Source organism: Lupinus angustifolius, unplaced genomic scaffold, assembly GCF_001865875.1.
Source record: "Lupinus angustifolius cultivar Tanjil unplaced genomic scaffold, LupAngTanjil_v1.0 Scaffold_2_113, whole genome shotgun sequence".
Classification (NCBI taxonomy): domain Eukaryota; kingdom Viridiplantae; phylum Streptophyta; class Magnoliopsida; order Fabales; family Fabaceae; genus Lupinus; species Lupinus angustifolius.
This window is the reverse complement of record NW_017716523.1, coordinates 1-23,126: the sequence shown is the minus strand read 5'-3', so window position 1 is coordinate 23,126 and position 23,126 is coordinate 1. Positions and strand designations below refer to the sequence as shown.

Here is a 23,126-nt window from a genome sequence, read left to right as displayed (position 1 = left end):
GTCTAACCACTTTTCTGATAGAAAAAGGTTTTACCAAAGGGAAAGTTGACACTACTCTATTTATAAAGAAAATAAACCATCATACCTTATTAGTTCAATTTTATGTAGATGATATTATTTTTGTTTCTACTAATGAAAGTTTCTGTAGTGACTTTGGAAAAATGATGCAAGGAGAATTTGAAATGTCCATGATGTTAAAGTTGAACTACTTCCTTGGACTACAAATCAAACAGCTTGATAATGGCATATTTGTGAGTCAAACCAAGTATTGTAGGGATTTGCTGAAAAGAATTGATGTGGATGACTGCCAGCCAATAGCTACTCCTATGGGATCTAGCACATACATTGATACCGATGAAAGTGGAAAAAGTATTGAAATATCAAAGTATCGAGGGATGATCAGATCTCTTCTATATTTAACTACCAGTAGACCTGATATCATGTTTAGTGTATGTCTATGTGCACGTTATTAGTCCAAACCAAAAGAATCACACTTACTTGTTATTAAGAGAATTATGAAATATCTTAAAGGTACAATTGAAGTTGGACTATGGTATCCAAAAGGAAGTATATGTGAATTGGTTGGATATTCAGATTCAGATTTTGCCGGATGTAAATCTGAAAGGAAAAGTACAAGTGGTACTTGTCACATTTTAGGCAATGCTTTAGTCTCTTCTTAGTCTTGCAAGAAACAAGCATGTGTTGCGCTAAGCACTGCTGAGGCTGAATATATAGCAACAGGTAGTTGTTGTGCCCAAGTGTTGTGGCTTAAGCAACAACTACGAGATTATGGCTTAGACTTAGGCTGCACTCCGCTGAAATGTGATAATACTAGTGCTATAAACCTTACAAAGAATCCTATTATGCATTCTAGTACCAAACACTTAGATATAAGGCATCACTTCCTAAGGGATCATGTTCAAAAGAAAGATGTATCCGTAGAATTTGTTGATACTCATAACCAACTTGTAGACATTTTCACTAAACCCTTCGCAAAAGAACCTTTTTACAAAATTAGACTTGAATTAGGCATTCTTGATGAAGCTTTCCTGTCTTAACATGCTTATATGTTTGCTTCATTATGATTATCTCATGCCTACTTAGTCTTAAATATATTTATTTGTGTTCAAAAACTTAAATTTTTGCGGTTAAAAATCATTTTTATAGCTTAATTTTGCCTAAAAATATGCTTTTATGGGGTCAGTAATCGATTCTACTGGAAAGTAATCGATTACAGGGTTGAATAACGTGTTTCAGTAACCGATTACCCAAAGTGAGTAATCGATTACTCCAAGTTGCTGTTTGAAAATTTTAAAAATTTATTTTTGAGTAACCGATTACTCCAAATGAGTAACCGATTACTCTGTGCTGTTATATATGTATTTTATGCATATTTTAAACTTTTTCAAACTCATCTTCCTCACTCAACTCGTGCTCTCTCCTTCTCAAAACCTCTCAACCTCTAAAAAGCTTGTTTTTAATTCGTTTAAAGAGATTTTTGTGTTCATTCCTATCACATTTTTTATTCCATACACTTCTAACCAATCATTTTCGTGATTAGTGGCTTGAATAAAAAAAAACCCAAAATCTTCAAAAACCCAAAAACCTAAAATTTCAAAATCCCAAATCCTTGGCTTCTTCTTCTAGAACAAAGAAACAACGCTCCAATACCTCTCAAAGGAGTCAAGGAACAACATCTTTGGAGAGTAACCCTCTGGATTTGACAAGGCTTCTTGCTAATGATGAGCAACGCAAGATATTTCAGGAGCACTTCCATGGTCGCGCCATTTTTACTCCAAAATTCGGTAATGTTGACAATTTTGAGTTTGAAGATTTTCTTTTCCCTTATATTTTACGTCAACAAAACCTTTTTGATTTTTGTTGTGAAACAAACGATATTTATCCAAAACTTGTGCGAGTATTTTACTGTAACTTGAACTTTCGGAAAAATCGTCTTACTTCCTATGTCAAAGGAAAAGACATTGTTTTGGATCTTAAGACTTTCAGTTCATTGTTATGTAACATACCCTCTTAAGGTAACATAACGGGTTTACTTTCAGTTCATTGGTACAAGAAGGTGAACTAATATAAAATCTTTGTGTACTCTCTTCTCCCTTGTCTCTTTGATTTATTCCTTTTTATTTTTTGCATATATTTTCCGTTGCACATTAACTCTTATTTTTACAGAAAAGTGGTCATAATTTTAAGTCAACTAATTCATCCCCTCTTAGTTGCAACATCGTTCTTACACAATTAATTCGAATAACTTCGAATGACACGTGATACTTTTATGAAAAAATACTTATACTTCACTCGTAAGCTAGCTCTTCAAATTGCATTTTTTATATTTATAAAGTTCTCAGTTACTAAGCAATGAAAAATGATAGGCATAGCCCACTGAAACCATCATGTATCCTAAAAATTATACCTTGTTCATGAATGATGAGTGTAGATTATATCCTGAAAATTAGGTCTCTACAGGATAACTTATTAACATTAGCCTTATTGAAATATTAAGTAGAAAGATGGAGTAATATTCTCAAACTTGAGTCATACAACAGAATAAGCAATGCAATAACCCATGAACCGTATAGAAAGCTGAAACCGTATATATTTACTAATTATAATGCTATTACCATTTCATTCTACTTTATTATCATTCCTGCAAAATCCTAGAATAACAACAGCTAATCAAATAAGAATGTTTTATAGGCCAACCTCTTCCTCTTCAAAGTGCACAATGGTAAATAAGATGGATAAAGTTTTCAGCAAACCAGATGGAATAACACCTTTGTTACTAAATAGAAGGCAAGTAACACTGAAACCTCACAACTGGAGGTTTTTTAGAGCATATATGTATCTTGCATTTTAAAATTTTGTATTATTACATTTTAAACACTTGTATGTGTGCTTGATACTATACATAGCTAGTCCTAAATCCGGATAAAAGGTGAAAATTGCGTTAGGTAGTCAACAACCAACGTAAAACTTTGGCGAATCTCTATAAAATGAATTAACAATGTGATAATGTTAATGCTAGGTTGCTGCCCAGAAGCAACACATTGTATAGATCGGGTATAGTGTTAGAGGAGCAAGGGTCGTTACATCACCATCTAGATGTAGTGAAAAATAAGCAAGGGTTTCCGAACTTGCGTGAACGAGAGCGCAGGTAAAAAAGCTAGTTCACCAATCTAAGATACGAATTAGAACATAGAATATGGGCACTCTTATGGGAAAATCAATGGAAATAGTTGACACAATGATTAGGCGGAGGATTAATTTTATATGCCTAAAGGAAACTAATTGGGTTGGGGGAATGCAAGGGAGTTAGACACTTCACATTTTAAGTTGTGGTACACTAGTAAGTCAAGATTGAGAAATGGGGTGGACATAATTGTTCCTAAGGAATGGAAGAATGATGTGGTGGATGTAAAGAGAATATGAAATAAGATTCATATCCCTAAAGCTTATAACAAAAGAAGACACCTTTAATATAATTGGTGCTCATGCATCCTATATAGGGCTAGAAGACCATAAGATAAAACTTTAAAACGAGTCTAGACAATACTTTTATGAGAAAAGATTTTCATTGAAAGCAGGTTTAATAGGAATGTAGGGAGGGACACTTTCCCACCCTACTTCCAACTTCCAACATACCAAAAAGATGATAATACAACACTTTCTCATTTTCATTCGACTAAAAATAGTATACCAAATAATCATTTTATTCATTAAGTAATCCCAAAAGAGAGAACATCAATCCCATGTTTCCCACACCAAACAAACCATTTTTTTGTTGATCAACTTGATTATAACAATGAGAGCGTAGAGGTTTACTAAGTACCATAACCGCTGATAAATATGGAAAATGTAGTGGGTGTGTAGTGAAGATTAGATGATTTTATTCCCTTCGATTATATATGTTATTAGTGAGACCAAAATAAAAAGCCAAGACATAGAATCATATATAAATGAAAAGAATTATTACCCAGTCAACAAGATGCTTTTCAGGGCCACCAGTATCATCATATGCTCTGCGTCCAGTAATTAGTTCCAATAACACAACCCCAAAACTGTAGACATCAGATCTCATAGTTAATTTTCCACTGGTAGCATACTCAGGAGCGCAGTAACCATGTGTTCCCATGACCCTTGTGTTCACAAATGACTGATCCCCAGTTGGACCAAACTTTGCTAGCCCAAAATCAGAAAGTTTTGGATGAAATCCTTCATCCAATAGTATGTTGGATGATTTGAGATCCCTGTATATAACTGAAGGTTTTGCTTCATTGTGCAGATAATTTAATCCCTTTGCTGCCCCTGCAGCTATTATCATTCTTTTGCTCCAATCAAGGGCTTCTTGATCTGGTGAAAGATCTGCAAATAACCATAAGCAAATATCAATTAATTTGGAACAAAAAGGTTGACATTATGATAGAGGTAAGGTCTAAATCATTTTTTTTGGTGAACTTAGAAGCATATAGCATACAGAATAATGGTTAAAGTTGAATTAGAATTTATACTATTTCAATCCTACCTTATAAATTTAGTCCCTAAAAAATTGAAACATCCAAAATAGTTCCTATAAATTTTAAATATGGGTCAAATTAGTCATTTTAGGGTCAAACAAGTCCTTACCAAATGTTGTAAAACAAGCTAACATGATTAATTTGACCTATATTTAAAGCTTATGGACCATTGTAGGTGTTTCAATTTTTGAAAAACCAAAATTAGTAAAATAGAAAAAACATGAAGGACTAAAATGTCTATTTACTTTAGAATTTATAATAATTATTAGATGATTGATTTTTGAGCACAAATAATCTTGGAAAATACAAAAAAGAAATGGGAATGGAATGACCTTAATACCATTTTAGTAGTGAATTTTTGTTTTCTAAATGATCGCACAAACTAAAACAGTGGGGAAGTATGCTTCAAATGGGTTATGTTAACAATTTGCACTAATATCCTTAATACCATATCTTAATACAAAATCTTAAGGAATTAGGTTTATAAAATTTTCCACTTATATAACTTAAAATTTATCCATTTTATATCCGGTATTGGGACTTCTTCACCCGCGTCTCACTCAATTAGGCTCAACAAGGAGTCGAGTTAAGTATGGCGGTAGTTAGATTGTCAGGATTTTTGGTTAGTTGAACACACCATATGCTAGGCAACCCTTGGAAAGAAATCATTCTCCTTTTCTTATCAAGATTTTCAATTTTTTCTCCATTATTCATCATGGAATTCTAACAGCCATACCCATGAAATTCCCTACAAGAATGTCATGCTTTCAGCCTTTCAGGTGAACTAAGCCTTTGTATGAATTTCTTTTGGGGGACTGAGGCAGGATAAATACATGAAATATTAACTGATGGAAGTTTGATGTTAAATATGTTGAACGATGTCTTATTAGTAAATTACCATGGAGATGATATTCTAAGGATCCCAAACGCATGTACTCATAAACAAGAAGACGTTGATCGCCTTCAGCGCAGTACCCGATCAAACTAACAAGGTTCGGATGGCGTAGAAGAGAGAGCATGAGAACCTCCACAAGAAACTCTTTCTCCCCCTGAACACCTGTAGTATCAAGTCTTTTAACAGCTACAACCTGGTCCAAAGTTCCAAACCACCTATCTTAGTGTAAAAGAATAGTTCATCATGCACAACAATGAAAACTAGTTGCTAGTGTAAACAAGAGATAGAAACATAACAAAGTTCTTTTAACTATCAACCAAATTGTACCTGACTCATATTACCCATTTTTCCTTTATAAACAGTTCCAAATCCACCTTGCCCAATAAAGGTTTCATCCCTGAAATTCTTTGTTGCTGTTGCAAGCTCTCGGAAGGTAAATATCCGAGCCTCATTGTTATAATTTCCGATCTCCTCTGTTGGAGTTGATTCTGATCTATGTCCTGTATCAAACCATTTTAGACCTCTTCAAATTCAATCATTGCCATGATAAAGATTGAATGACATTCCACTTTCTAAACTATAACTTATTTTATATTAAATAAGAATTCATGAAAGTGAAAATGAAAAACAACAAGAGGTGAAAAACAGTCAAAAGCCCTAAGATATTCAACATTAGAGGAAACATCAGTTCATAAGAGCTTCTAGTCCCTCTGCAGTCTACACATATGGGTTGAGATTCTTGAGAATAGATTCTACATTAATGTGTGTGTCCTAAGTTTAAGACTCAAGCTTCTTCTTTGCTATTATCTTAGGATTTTAGAGTTAATAATCATATATGAGTAGTCATGAGGCCATCCAAAGAAATGGCTTCCATCGAAGTGTTCGATTGCTCTCTGAAGGAGAGTTTCGAAATACGATCTAGTAGAGATGAGGAAAGATGAGCAGGAGAATTCAGCAACATTAAAAGGAAAAGAAAAAAAAACATCACAATGAAAATAACATATTCATTCTTATTTGTGTCTCACATATTATTTTATAATTTATTATAACTTTCCATTAAATAAGAATAATATATACTTTTTTTTCTCGCAATGACAAACATCGCTCTTATACTTATTTGTGTCCCACAACATCTAACTTTTTCCCACAAAATCTACATCTCTCATCCATTTCCTTTGGTTAAGAACAACAAATAATTGTTCTTATTTAAGAACAAAAGTAAGAAAATAAGAACGACACAATAGAGAATAGATTAAAAATGTTCTTATTCCGTAAAGAACAACATTTAGAATGACCATTGTGGTTGCTCTAATGTTTAAACTTCTGTGTGCATAAAAATGCTGTCACTCACAACGATACATGCCAAAATAGGAATACGTGTGGGCCCATTCCCATAGCCCACAATTTTTTACAATTTTTTACAAGTAGGGAATTTAAATTTTGGTCATTTGTCTGTTTTGTCCACCAAATCCGTAGACATTTCTATTGGTTAATGCGAGCAGCCTACGAACATAATGTAAGAAAAAAATCAAATAAGTTATAATTTAATGTGATTTAATGTTTCAAAAAATTATTTGGTCAACTTAATATAAAATATCAAAGTTTTTTTTTTAAATTTTATTCTTTTCAACTACTTTATTTAACTTCTTTCTATTTCTTTATTTTTAAATTATTCATCAATGTCTATAGGCCGCCTACATGCCCGTTGTCATTTTGTCTATTAAGACAATACAAACATGTTTTTGTCCACTTAATTTTTTTATGGACACGAACAAAACAAGACAGACGATCTGTTTTGTCATTTATAGTCAGAACTCAACTAATACTAGTGCAACCAAAGCCTAGGCATACTAAAACTCCTTCGGAGCAATAGGATAAGGGAACCCATTTTATGCACTATACCAAGGAAAGGAGTTGAGAAATATTAATATATGGCACAAACAAATTTTTAAGGGTTTAGATTTTTACTTATTTTTAAATTAAATAAATTTAGAAAAAAATGAAAAATCATCTTTCCCTTAACTTGAAGAGCACAATTCTAACCCGAATATGTAGACACATAGGATATATTTAGTCCAAATTATATGATAATGATGTCAACATCAGATACAGACTTATAATGTCATCACCTTTCCTTGGAATTGGGCTCCTCTCCAGTACTAGACCCTTCAATAATGAAAGTTGAGAGGAAAGATGATTTTCTATTTTTTTTTCAATGGGAAATCTCATAAGGATTGTTAAACATTCTGATGCATGCAGTTGCACCCGTTGAAAATTGCAAATGATAGAGCTGTCCTTCAGCTTATGACCAGCAAGGGGTATGATTATCATGGGAAAATTATCAAGTGAAAGAACAAAGAAGACAAAATGCAATTACTAAGAAGTAATGACAACTTAAGAGAATTGGTTTCCATCAAAAGCAGAGAAACCTTTTGAGTAATTCAGATGTCAAATAGTTTCAATTAAGATTGATAAAAAGCATATTCTAAACATATTTAAAGTTTTAAAAATAAAATAAAGAATCACAAGGTTTATTCCTTTTACAATGTGATTTTCTAAGGCAGTATTGAAAAACATGAAAGATATATAGTCTATCCCTTACAGATTTTGTAGCCTGCAGACTCTATATCTATGAACCACGAATTCGTTGAACACTCTCACGTATCGCTATTGGACACAGATACATTCGGATTCATAAAGAGAACGTATCCGTAGAGTATCCAAAAATTAAAATATAAAAATAAAATAAAAATAAAGATGAAGATACGAATTTGATACGTTTTCAACAAAAAAAAGAAGATAAGATATGATATATTTTATCAAAGCTAAGCCATATCCCAATAAATAATAATCAAGCAAAAACCAACTTATTTAAACAACTTTATGAATTATTCTACCATATTTTTTAGTTTTGGTATTTGGAATTTCGGAGGACAATATTTGCAATTTCCATTATTTTTTCTACTTTGGATATTTTAATTTTCACTTATCATTTTATGTATTTTTTACTATTTTATACACATATCCATAAACGTATCGTATCCTATATTTTAGAAAAAATATATGTCAATGTATCAGATACGTATTATATCCGACACATGTATCAATATCCATGCTTCATAGGTCCATAGTGCTAAAGTAAAATATTAAATTCAGATGAAGCATAAATTTTAAAACTATGCAGAAGATTCTGCACAATAAAGTTACCCCTTTAATCAGTTCAATGACATAAAAATAGTGTACAGAGAATGAATATTTGGCACATTTTACAATTATACAGAGCAGAGCAATATGAAAATCAGTATGTTAAGAATCAAATAAAGGCACAAGGGCTAGTTAGAGACAATCAATTTGAAGATACTATTCCATCCCACTCTAAAAAGGCATGTCATTACTGGACAAGAATGGCAGCTCTCAACCTGGGAGCGGGCAAAGTAAGGCCACAGAATACTCATGGGCCTTGACTAGGTAACTGGACAATCCAAAGAGACATGCTATTGATCGAACATAAATGACGATAAACACTGGATTACTCTTGACACCCCTCTTTTATGCCCACCTGCACAAGATTGTCACACCATATGAACAATGTAGACCTTGGTACAAGCCGCATCCTACCTACACGCTACTACACTTTCTGTCAGACGACAAGATAGGCCTACATTACTGTTACTTAACAGGTTACAACCACGTGCTGTCAGAACCGTCTAGTATGGGGAAAACAACTTCTATATGTCTCGAGAATGTCAGAGAATAGATTAAAAATGTTCTTATTCCGTAAAGAACAACATTTAGAATGACCATTGTGGTTGCTCTAATGTTTAAACTTCTGTGTGCATAAAAATGCTGTCACTCACAACGATACATGCCAAAATAGGAATACGTGTGGGCCCATTCCCATAGCCCACAATTTTTTACAATTTTTTACAAGTAGGGAATTTAAATTTTGGTCATTTGTCTGTTTTGTCCACCAAATCCGTAGACATTTCTATTGGTTAATGCGAGCAGCCTACGAACATAATGTAAGAAAAAAATCAAATAAGTTATAATTTAATGTGATTTAATGTTTCAAAAAATTATTTGGTCAACTTAATATAAAATATCAAAGTTTTTTTTTTAAATTTTATTCTTTTCAACTACTTTATTTAACTTCTTTCTATTTCTTTATTTTTAAATTATTCATCAATGTCTATAGGCCGCCTACATGCCCGTTGTCATTTTGTCTATTAAGACAATACAAACATGTTTTTGTCCACTTAATTTTTTTATGGACACGAACAAAACAAGACAGACGATCTGTTTTGTCATTTATAGTCAGAACTCAACTAATACTAGTGCAACCAAAGCCTAGGCATACTAAAACTCCTTCGGAGCAATAGGATAAGGGAACCCATTTTATGCACTATACCAAGGAAAGGAGTTGAGAAATATTAATATATGGCACAAACAAATTTTTAAGGGTTTAGATTTTTACTTATTTTTAAATTAAATAAATTTAGAAAAAAATGAAAAATCATCTTTCCCTTAACTTGAAGAGCACAATTCTAACCCGAATATGTAGACACATAGGATATATTTAGTCCAAATTATATGATAATGATGTCAACATCAGATACAGACTTATAATGTCATCACCTTTCCTTGGAATTGGGCTCCTCTCCAGTACTAGACCCTTCAATAATGAAAGTTGAGAGGAAAGATGATTTTCTATTTTTTTTTCAATGGGAAATCTCATAAGGATTGTTAAACATTCTGATGCATGCAGTTGCACCCGTTGAAAATTGCAAATGATAGAGCTGTCCTTCAGCTTATGACCAGCAAGGGGTATGATTATCATGGGAAAATTATCAAGTGAAAGAACAAAGAAGACAAAATGCAATTACTAAGAAGTAATGACAACTTAAGAGAATTGGTTTCCATCAAAAGCAGAGAAACCTTTTGAGTAATTCAGATGTCAAATAGTTTCAATTAAGATTGATAAAAAGCATATTCTAAACATATTTAAAGTTTTAAAAATAAAATAAAGAATCACAAGGTTTATTCCTTTTACAATGTGATTTTCTAAGGCAGTATTGAAAAACATGAAAGATATATAGTCTATCCCTTACAGATTTTGTAGCCTGCAGACTCTATATCTATGAACCACGAATTCGTTGAACACTCTCACGTATCGCTATTGGACACAGATACATTCGGATTCATAAAGAGAACGTATCCGTAGAGTATCCAAAAATTAAAATATAAAAATAAAATAAAAATAAAGATGAAGATACGAATTTGATACGTTTTCAACAAAAAAAAGAAGATAAGATATGATATATTTTATCAAAGCTAAGCCATATCCCAATAAATAATAATCAAGCAAAAACCAACTTATTTAAACAACTTTATGAATTATTCTACCATATTTTTTAGTTTTGGTATTTGGAATTTCGGAGGACAATATTTGCAATTTCCATTATTTTTTCTACTTTGGATATTTTAATTTTCACTTATCATTTTATGTATTTTTTACTATTTTATACACATATCCATAAACGTATCGTATCCTATATTTTAGAAAAAATATATGTCAATGTATCAGATACGTATTATATCCGACACATGTATCAATATCCATGCTTCATAGGTCCATAGTGCTAAAGTAAAATATTAAATTCAGATGAAGCATAAATTTTAAAACTATGCAGAAGATTCTGCACAATAAAGTTACCCCTTTAATCAGTTCAATGACATAAAAATAGTGTACAGAGAATGAATATTTGGCACATTTTACAATTATACAGAGCAGAGCAATATGAAAATCAGTATGTTAAGAATCAAATAAAGGCACAAGGGCTAGTTAGAGACAATCAATTTGAAGATACTATTCCATCCCACTCTAAAAAGGCATGTCATTACTGGACAAGAATGGCAGCTCTCAACCTGGGAGCGGGCAAAGTAAGGCCACAGAATACTCATGGGCCTTGACTAGGTAACTGGACAATCCAAAGAGACATGCTATTGATCGAACATAAATGACGATAAACACTGGATTACTCTTGACACCCCTCTTTTATGCCCACCTGCACAAGATTGTCACACCATATGAACAATGTAGACCTTGGTACAAGCCGCATCCTACCTACACGCTACTACACTTTCTGTCAGACGACAAGATAGGCCTACATTACTGTTACTTAACAGGTTACAACCACGTGCTGTCAGAACCGTCTAGTATGGGGAAAACAACTTCTATATGTCTCGAGAATGTCTGACAATATCATTTGACCGGTCAGGCTAATCACATCTACGAGGCGAATATTCTATTTATCTCTTCACTATAAATAGGGAACTTCCCCATAAGGAAGACTACTTACTCTTTATCTCTTGCTATTATTCTTTTACTCTCATTCTTGTACTTTGCATTTCTATTGTCTCTCTCACATACTGATTTGAGCATCAGATAAGATTTTCAGACGAACCTCAAGCAATATCAAAAGATTCTGCATTAGCTACTGTTCATCAAAATCTTGCCAAAATTTAAAAGTTATTTTTTGTAGGTAGTTTTTAGAGGGTGAGATTTGATGGAACTATAAGGTAAGCTTTAAGTTCAAATTCTAAAAATAGTCTCTTAGCTTACAAAAATAAGATTATATACTATTATTTACCTGAGACCCCACTAAATCGAAGTCTCGTGGCATTTCTTTTGGCTTTTTTTTTGCAAGGTGAGTGCTTTACTCTAGATTCTAGACTTGCAAGAAGAAATAACCCTAATATAACATCCGATACCTTCTTTCTCTTTTTTCCCCCACAACCATCTTGTAAGAATTATAAACCGGAATCACTAGAAACATCATCTAGCTTAATAATCCAAACAAAATTTAAAACCCAAATTGTCTTAATTCATAGAACCAAATAAAATGGTAGAGAAGCACAACAGAAAAACTGAGCCAGGAGTAGAATCACTTAACTCCAACCGGCCAACCCATTAAAAAAAAATATTTGGTTGCAAAAGAGATCATACAATTTACAATTAATGAAAACAAGCTTAATCATTTACTTAAAAAAACACAAATCAAAAAGCATAAATAGAATGTTATAAGAAAACCTGAAGATCTTTGAGAGGCACCATCTATAGATAAATGGTTCATTTCATACTTGTTTTCCTCATCCTGAGCCTTTAGCTTCACCCCTTTGTTCTTCCTCCTCGACCCAAAACAAGGGCAACGACCCATCAGCCCCTAATTAGAATTCTAATCCAAAACAACCCGTTTTCTTCTCTTGTCTTATATAAAGATGGTAGGCATAGAGAAAGAGAGAGCGGAGAAAAAACAAAAATAAAAATGAAGGATTTCAATTTCAACCACTTGAAGAAGAATATGTCACTTTCAAAATACCATGTTAAAATATTAACGTTGATCAATGCCCCATTGTGATTGTGATGACCATGTGTTATTTATTTCTTACTACGATCATTTATGGAATTCATCATGTGCTTTGAGAGAGAGAAATAGATAGAGAGAATAATTTGAAGATAATGATGATGATATTTTTGTAATGGGTAAATTCATCTGTTTCATTGAGACCCAGAATTGAATTCCACGAGTTCTTTTTTTCCCTTTTTAGGAAATATGTGGGACATATGGTTCAGTTTATGATGATATGCATGGCCGTTTGCTCTCTCTCATCGTGCCTTGTCTCTAAATCTGTCTTATTATTCCATATTTCTCTCTGAAGCTGTTGCTGTTGATTGTTGAATTTAAGGTTTGCCATGTTTACTTGTAACGTATCAAGAGTTTGTTAGTTTGGAGATGCATTTCTTTTCTTTTTCACCTTGCAAAATGAAATTTTTATTTAAAACCTATTTGTTTTGTTTATTACAATGTTTTGAGGACGGGCTGGGGTGATGGTCAGATATCTGACTGAATTGAAAATAATGTTATTTTGCGGTCTTAATGGAATGAGGGGTTAAACCGGGTTGAATGTGAAAATTCTGATTCGACCGTATTAAACTTGGTTAAACCAGACGATTTACTTAAAATTAAAAAAATGCAGCACTATTCTAAGGTTTTATTTTACAAACCAAAAATAGATGGAGAAATATTACTATAGTATAATTATACAAATTAGTAACTATATACGATTTTATATTTATAGATAATTATTACTTATATATTAAATCACTCGATCCTATCGCATGACTTAATCGTTTAAAATCAGTTAAGTATAATACTAGACCTCTTCTGGTTTGGTCTTCACTTCTGGTTTCACAATATGATTTATTACATATAAATTTTACTTCAGTTAAATTTTTTTAGTTGTAAATTTTGATCTCATTATATTTAGTTTTACATTTTTAAAACTATTAATAAATGAGATTATCAATTAAATTAAGTATTTTCTTTTTTCCTATTCTATCTTTATCAATAATTTATATTTTTAACTTACAATCTACAAATTTCAAATTGAATAAAAAATTAATGCATTAAAAGTACTTATATTAAAATAGACTACCAACAATTGATTGGTTAAAGAGGAAAGAAAAACTTGTGTAAAGACATATTTATATAAAGACAATCAATAAAATTTTCTCAACATATTAAAAAATTATTTCTAATTAAAATTTAGTTTTAAATAATAGCACCAAAAAACATAAATAAACTTGTTTTCAAATATAACATATTGTATGTGTCTTCATGCAAGTTTTTACGAAGGATTCGAGTTTGAGTCTTACAAAATTCATATCAAAGAATTCAAAAGATTATATACTAAAAAAAACTCATTTCACCCCACATCACCTTAAATAAATGTGTTCTGCTTTTCTTTTATATAAGGAAAGTAAATTTCATTAATAAGAGTACTAGACGTACTCAAGAGATACAAGTTCAACAATAAGTACAAAAATTGATTAAAAACGGATATCGTGTTATTTTAACTTTGATATAATTGACTAAAATTCCATTAAAGATTAAAAGGTTGAAATACTAATTTAACGAATAGAAAATATTTTACAAAATTAGTTGGTTAACTAACTCATAAATATAAAACTATGTAAAAACATATAAATTAGGAATTTGTAAAATATAAGTCACTTTAATTATCTTCTTAAATCGGAATTGATATTTCCCTAAAGTTGATTTTTGACATACAAATATAAATTTAGGTGTTGTCTCCTTTTTTTCTCCAAGTATAAGTTTTGTCTGATAGCAATTTTAATTGAATAAATATTTTGCTTAGAAAAATATGTATATTGTGTTTGGTATAATACAATGGTTTTTAGCATGCAATGCAAGTTAACATGTTGAAATGCACCTGAAAATGTAGATTTGTTGTGATATATATATATATTTTACGTAGTTGGGACAAAATTTAATAATCATTAAGTTGGTTCGTGTTAGCTTTTCTCCTTTATTATTTGGATCAACATTTTTATCATAATACGATAGAAAGTATAGTAGATAAATTATATGTAAATTTATGTTATTAGTTACTCAATTTTTTATTTATAAATAAAGATGCCAATATGGGCTTTGCCCACATGCCAACCCAATTTGCTTGCACAAAATGCAGATAGGGCATCCAATTTTTTCCTGTTACCTCGTATCGCCCAACCCGCTTGCCCACTAAATTTGTGGGCATTTTAAGCGGGCTAAATGGGCAACCCGCATGCATAAACCAGACTAAATTGTTGAAGGCCCATTGACCCAACCCACTTCCTTTACCTCCTTCTTTTTCCATTCTCTCTTTTTTTGGTCAAAGGCACTTCACTTCACTTCTCAAAGGGACTTCAATTCTCTCTTTTTTGTCACAACTTCTACGTATCTCCTTGTTATTCCATTCTTTCAAGTTCAAGGTTGTGAAGATAAAGCTGGTTGTGAAGATAAATCTTCAAAGTTCAAAGATATAGACTCAAAACTCAAAAACCTTCTTCTTCCATTCTTCCTACAAAGTTTAAACATTCTCTTTGCTTCTTCAAGTCTCATTCTCCAACTTTCCTTCTCCTTCAATTTCTTCCTTCACGTTTTCTTCCATTCTCCTTCTCCAATTTTCTCCAATTTAATGTTCCCGAAATCAATTTTCTCCCAAATTTAATTCCCCCAAATTAATTTGTGTTTTCCTTTTCATATTGTGACAAATTATTGGAATGTGTATTTAATCTGTGTTTTGCTTCACTTGCTGAATCTGTGGGTTTATGTTGGCATATGTTTTCACTTGTTGAACATGAATATATTTTATCTCTAAATTTGTGTCTTCCTTCTTCCATTATTGCTTGACATGGTTACTATCATTTAAAACATGTCTTTTTTTAGTTGAACTAGCAACATGCCCACAAATCGCCCGCATGCTCGTTTTCTCATTTTAAAATGGGAAGGGCATGTGACTTTGATCGTTAAGCATTTGCAGACATGCTCGCGCCCACTTAAATTTTGCGGGCATAATATGGGCACAGGAAAAATGGGTTGGGCGTCCCATTTTGCCATCTCTATTTATAAGCATCACAACAAATTTCCATTTACTATTTACTTAAATTTATTGTTTATATGGCCTCACATCCGAACTCAAAATGGGGCTAAGATGGTGGAATTTCACGAAAATAGGGTGTTGCTCATGGGTCCCGAATGTTCAATGGGATGTTTTCCTAAGGTGTGTAAAAAATGAAGCATTTTCGAGCCATGGATACAAGTCCGGTAATTACAGCTTATATCATTTGATCAGCAAACACTTGCAAGTGCGATCATACTAGCACTAATGAACCAGATCTCATTAGAACTCCACAGTTAAGCATGGTTGGACGAGAGTAGTACGAGGATATGTGACATCCTGGGAAGTCCTCGTGTTGCACCTCTTTTTTTCTTCTTCGACTCTTGTTGTTAAAGGATAACACTAAAGGGATGAATTTTGGAAAATATCGAACGCCAAATGCTAGAGAGTTGCACCTTCTAGGATGACTCAGTTACACATAAAGTATTACCAAACTCAAATGTGTCAAGACGGTAGAATTTTGCAAAAATAGGGTGTTGCTCATGTTAGTGGGCTTTTTTCTTGCGACATGTTGAAAATGAAACATTTCCAAGTCGTGGATATAATTCCAGTAATTACGACTTATAGCATTTGATTGGGTGAACACTTGTAGGCGTGATCATACCATCATAATGCACAAGATCCAATCAAAAATCTGTACCTAAGTGTGCTTGGACAAAAGTAGTACTAGGATGGGTGACCTCCTAGGATGTCCTTGTGTTACACCTCTTTATTCTCCTAAGACTCACAATTTTCGAGGATAACACGAGAGGGATGATTTTGGAAAATTTCATACGCTAAAGGCTAAAGAGTTACACCTTCCGAGAAGATCGAGATGCGCCTAAAGTATTACCGAACTTGGAAAGGGGGTCAACATGATGGAAGTTCGCGAAAATATGGGGTTTTTTTTTTCTAGAAGCCTATCGAAAATGAAGCATTTCCAAGCGATGGATACAAGTCCGATAATTACGGCTTATAGCATTGATAAGTGCCAAATGTACATATTTCCATCATTTTTGTGGTATATATCTTGGTTAATCATGCTAAAAACCCAACCTATAACTAACTTTTAAAATAAGATATATATTGTATTTAATAACCACCTTGTGTCCAAAGCTACTTCAATTTCAGATTACTATCATGGAAGAAGAAGACAAGGCCAACTCATAAGCTAACATGCAACAAAAACCAAAGATGGAACAAATGTTCACAACCCGCTAGGTGTGACATGCTAGGCACTAGGCGAGTGTGCATGAACAAAGATTGCTTAGGCTTGAAGAAAGAGTTTATCCTTTCATGAAGAAACTGAGCTAGGCGTGTTTACATTGAAGTCAATCTTGACTTAAAGCCCAAGGAAGGCCAACCAAGCGTAATGTCACCCATGACCCAAGCAAGCCAAGCTAAGTAGGAGGTGTCACCATGAATGCAAATGTTAAGGAGTAGGCTAGGCGTGTGAGTAGCTTGCCTAGCCCATAATAGGTTGAGCCATAAAGGGAAAAAGGGCAGATTAGGCTAAGCTAGTCCATAGCTAGCCATCTGTTTCGCCAAGCGAGCCAAACACCACAACTTGGCTGACCTGTAGGCGCTAGGCGCAAAGGAAATGGCTTAGCGGGTTTGAAAAACTCTATATAACGAACCATTTCCCCTTCATTCAAAATCATCCCATTCTTCACAATATCATCCCATTTTATCTTCTTTTATCTTATTTTATCTTCTATTCAGAAACACTTCTTCCTAGTGCATTTTCTTCATTGCTAAGTAGCTTAGGTAATTTACATTTCCCTTGAAGTATGTTCTTGGATTAACACTTGGAGTTCGAAGCATACTTGATGGAAGGTAAATCAACTCATGACTTTGGACAATGGTGTAACAGGCTTATTGCCAAAAAGGATACCAATGAGGGGTAGTATATTAAAAAAGGTTTGAAAATCAACTAACCTAACCCTGGACCGGGAGGGTAAGTTAATAAATGATGTATGATGGATTGAATCACAACAAAATAGCTTGTATAAACTAAATCATGTTAATACTCTAAAGTGAAGAAACTTTACATTCATATGTCCAAACCAACTATTCTTCCTTGAATTGTATATATGCAGGTTTTTTACCTTTTCATGCATAAAATTATAATTTTCCTAAACAAACAGAAACCAATCAAACAACATGTATGTTTTCTTGTTTATGGTTTACATCTAAAGTATGTCTTAATTTAACAATCTATGTGAATCGACAAACTCTATACTATACTACAATTGAATCTTGAAAATGATATAAGTGTTAATATAATAAATGACTTTTATAAAAAAAAATTGTTGAAACATTTGGACCCGAAACCAAACCTCTTTCTAAATCTAGAAAAACCTTTCAACAAAAGGGTGCCACTGTCGGGGATTGTTATAAAATTAACCATACTTTTGCTTATAACCATAAACAAGTGTAATTATGTAAATTTGTAAATCACTTTCGGTTTTGTATATATGCTATCATGTTTATATCCATACTTGTATATGAATTTTGCTTTCTAACTTGATCTTTTGAAATAGTTTGTCTTTGATTTTTGTATGCCCAATAGGACTTCTTCGTCATCACTTTTGTTGATTACGAATTGAAGAGAATCTTAAGAAGGATAAAAAAAGAAAGCAAAGTATAGTCAAAGAATTCCAATCAAGGGAGAAGGTTGATTTCTCATCAAACCTTTCAACAAACAAAGAGATGGCACAACAAAACTCAAGGGTCGAAGCTAAACATGAGGTGACATGTGGCTTTATCTCAAAGACCAACAAAGATGAAGATTGGTCTAGAACATTTGATGCATGCTAAACCTTTTTCAGGGATAGACCATGAGTATCCTTACCAACATCTAACCAAGTTCTATGAGTTCATCGGAACCGCAAGGATTGCTGAACACGAAGAAGAAACCATCTTTCTTAGAACTTTCCTTTAACTCTTATAGGGAAAGCTATGGAATAATTCTTAGACATCCTTCCACACGTCAAGGCTGACTGGAACTAGGTGGAGGAGAAGTTCCTAAAAAGATACTTTCCCCAAGAAAAGTTAATGGATCTTAAAACCAACATCTATACATTCACACAAGCAAAAATTGAAAGCCATAGTGAAGCCTGAGATAGATTCAAGTCTATGCTCAGGAAGTGCCCTAATCATGAATTTGAAGTACAAACTCTGATTCACATCTTTATTTCAGGTCTTCAACCACAGGAAAGGTGGATATTAAACACAATACTCAGAGGTCATTTGATGGCAAAAACTCCTCAAGAGGCCATAAACATCATTGAAGCAATAACTCAACTAGACCATGATACTTAATACCATAGACGGCTGCTCAAGGAGACCCAAGAGCTAGAATCAGTTGAAATTATGCTAGCACAAAACAAGATTCTACAATAACAACTGTATAAGGTAAAACAAACTCTGATTCAAATCACATGATCATAAGCACATGTCATGGAACTTAAAAGAATAATGCAAAACACTTTTTTGATTTTGTTCAAAACTGAAATTATTACAAAGCCATGTTAGTAGTTATTTTATATTTTTTTGGGGACAACCAAAGTTGTAAGTTGGGGGAGTTGATAAGTGCCGTAGTGTACCTATTTTCTATCACTGGTTATGGCACTTATCTTGGTTAATTATGCTGTAATCCCAACTATAACTCACTTTTTAAATAAAATATAGATTATATTTAACCACCACCTTGTGTTCAAAGCTACTTCAATTTCAGGGACTTAAGTGATTACTATCATTGGAAGAAAAAGACAAGGCCAAGTCATAAGCCAACAAGCAAAAAAAACAAAAGATGAAACAAAGGCGCACCAACCCGCTAGGCGTGGCATACTAGGCGCTAGGTGGGTGTGCATAAAAAAGGTCGCTTAGGCTTAAAGAAAGAGCGTACCCTTTCATGAAGAAACCAAGCTAGGCATGTTAACATTGAAGTCAAGCTTGACTTACAGCCCATGGAAGGCCAACCAAGCGTGATATCACCCAGGACCCAAGCAAGCCAAGCTAAGTAAGAGGTGCCACCATACATGCAAGTGTAGAGGAGTAGGCTAGGCGTGTGAGTAGCTTGCCTAGCCCATAATAGGTTGAGCCATAGTTGGATGAGGGGTAGAGTTTGCCAAGTTGGTCCGTAGCTGGCCAACTTCTTGGCCAAGCGAGCCAAGCACCACAACTTGGCTGAGCTGTAGGCGCTAGGCGCACCAAGGAAGTGGCTTAGCATGTTTAAAAAAGTGTATATAAGGAACCTTTTCCCCTTCATTCTAAATCATCCTATTCTTCACAATATCATCCCATTTTCTCCTTCTTCTCTCTTATATTAAGAGACACTTCTTCCTAATCCATTTTTTATATTGTAAACTAGCTTAAGTAATTTACTTTTCCCTTAGGACATTCCAGGGGAATAGGAGTTGGAAAAGGTGTGATGTTGGCGCATGTTCTTGGATTAAGACTTGGAGTTCAAATCATCCATGATGGAAGGTTAATCAACTCATGATTTTGGACTATGGTTTAACATTTATTATTCTTTGTATTGATTCTGATTTTGTTATGTAAGTTATGTGTTTCTAATCTATTGTTTCATTTCAACAACTCTTAATGCTTATTTTACCTTGATCACCTAAAATATGTTTTCAAAGATCGAAAGTCTTTTGTTCGATTAAATAACAAATGTTCTAAGGACACAATGGTGGAATAGAACATTTGTCATTTCCAAACATCCGAATTAAACAACTTGTTTTGAAGGCTATCAAGTAATAAGGAATCCAAAATAAGATGTGACAGGAATATTTCCAAAAAGGATACCTAATGAGGGGTAGTATATTAAACAAGTTTTGAAAATTAACTAACCTAACCCAGGCCCAGGAGGGTGAGTTAAGAAAGGATGTATGGAGGATTGAATCACAACAAAATAGATTGCCTATATTAAATCATATTAATACTAAAAAGTTAAGAGAGTTTACATTCATATGTCCAAACCAACTATTCTTTTCTTGAATTGTATATATATAGTTGTTTACTTTTTCAAGCATAAAATTATAATTTTCCTAAACAAACCGAAATGAACCAAACAATATGTTTTCTTTCTTGTTTATGATTTAGAACTAAAGTATGTCTTAATTTATCAATCTTTGTGGATCGACAAAACCCTATACTATACTACAATTGATTCTTGTAAAGGACTTAAGAGTAAATATAGTAGAAATTTTGTTTGTTGAAACTTTTGGAACTGAAACCAAACATCTTCTCTCTAAGTGCAGAAAATCCTTTCAACAAGCATCTAATCATGCAAGCACTAGCAGGTGCAATCATACTAGAACTAATGCATTGGAACCCAACATAACATCACAATTAAGCATGGTTGGACAAGAGTAGTACTAGGATGGGTGTCCTCATGTAAAGTCCTCATGTGGCACCTCTTTTTTCTCCCTAGACTCTCTTTGTTCAAGGATAACGCCATATGGATAAATTTTGGCAAATATCAGACGCCAAAAGCTAGAGAGTCTCACCTTGCGGGATGACCGAGATGTGAATAAAGTATTACCACACTGGAAAAGGGGGTCAATGTGACGGGACTTCGTGAAAATAAGGTGTTTTCACATGGGACCCTTTGAGCCATATCCTGTGGGCTTTTTCTAATGGTTTGTTGAAAATAAAGCATTTGATCGTACAAACACTTTCAGGTTCGATCATACCAACATCGATGCAGCATATGCCATCAGAATCGCAGTTAAGTGCAATTAGGCTAGAGTAGTACAAGGATGGGTGGACTCCTAAGAATTCATCGTATTTCAGCTCTTTATTCTCCCATACTCTCGTTGTTTGAGGATAACATCAGAGGGATGAATTTTAGAAAATATTGGATGCCGAAGGCTAGAGAGTTGCACCTTCCGAGACAACTGAGGTGCACCTAAATCATTACCAACTCAAAATTAGGGTCAAGACGATGGAATCTTATGAAAATAGGCTCATGCTCATGGGTCCAAAGGGACCGACGAGCCATCTCTGGTGGGCTTTTTTCTAGTGCCTTGTTGAAAATTAAACATTTTTGAGTCATGGATACAAGTCCAGTAATTACTGCTTCAAGCATATCATGGCACAAACACTTTTAGATGTGGTCATACTAGTACTAATGGACAAGATCCCCGATAAGTCCCAAAAGTACCTAATTTTCATACACTTTTCATGGCACTTATCCTATGCAAAAATGTGAAAACCAACTTAATTCAACACATTTTAGATAAATTTTGTGTGTTTAAATAATATGATTTTCTATCATCGTTTGTCCAAGTTTTCTTTGGGTTTGGTAGGAAATTGGACCAAAAAGAATGCTTAAGCTTAAAGAAAGAAAGCTTACTTCACCTTGAATAAATCAAGCCAAAATACATGACACAAGCTTAAAACTAAGCAGGGTACGGGGTATGCTTAAACTTAAGCATGACTAAGCAAGTTGTTCTCGGTTGGAAGAAATTAAAGTAAAGAAACGCTGCTCACAAAGCTGTCCAACCAAGCTCAAAGTTGTCCAGCCAAGCACCAAGCACCATGTCAGGTCAATCAGGTTGCTCAAGCAGGCAGCTGAGTATGCATTAGGACAACTAGGCTGCTCAAGCAAGCAACTGAGCATGCATCAGGCCAGTCAGACTACTCAAGCAGGTAGTTGAGCATGCAAAAGGTCAGGCAGGCTGCTCAAGCAAGCAGTTGAGTATGTAGTAGGTCATGCATGCTGCTCAAACAGGCAGTTGGGCATGGACCAGGTCAACCAGGCGCCTGGCCCACCAGGAAAATGGTTGCTTGACCTAGAAGAATGTAAATGTCATGAATGATGTCACAAGCCAAGAAACCAGCCAAAGCTAGCTTCTGAGCTAAGTTTATGACCTCATGCATGACACAAGTAAGTAGGAGGTGTCACCATGCATGTAGCCTAGCCCATAATTGAAAGTGCGCATGTCAAGAGGAGCACTTTGGAAAGCTTTCTCACATATATGTTTTGGTTTTGATGAGGACAACTTGTGTTTATAAGAGCTTGAAGATCATCAACAAATCAACATGCTTAAGTCTCAAGATTGGTATTACACTTAGACTAGTGATTAGTTTAGGTTGAGTCTAAGGCTTAGGTAAACTCAATACATGTCTCATATGCATAAAACTTTAAATCATTGTTGTTTTGAGATATGTAATTTATAATATGT

General features: G+C 33.7%; 1 protein-coding gene across 1 annotated transcript in view; it reads right to left on the bottom strand.

The window, feature by feature from the left end:
- The window catches only part of LOC109337151 (probable serine/threonine-protein kinase PBL7), an 18,125-nt gene extending 4,949 nt beyond the window's left edge, over positions 1 to 13,176 (bottom strand). The window contains exons 1-4 of the mRNA XM_019574062.1: positions 12,515 to 13,176; positions 5,752 to 5,924; positions 5,428 to 5,617; positions 3,989 to 4,377 (exon numbers count right to left, since the gene is read on the bottom strand). Coding sequence (XP_019429607.1) covers positions 3,989 to 4,377; positions 5,428 to 5,617; positions 5,752 to 5,924; positions 12,515 to 12,641 — 879 coding nt within the window. The 5' untranslated portion in view covers positions 12,642 to 13,176. The remainder of the gene's footprint in view (positions 1 to 3,988; positions 4,378 to 5,427; positions 5,618 to 5,751; positions 5,925 to 12,514) is intronic.
- Positions 13,177 to 23,126: the final 9,950 nt, after the last annotated feature.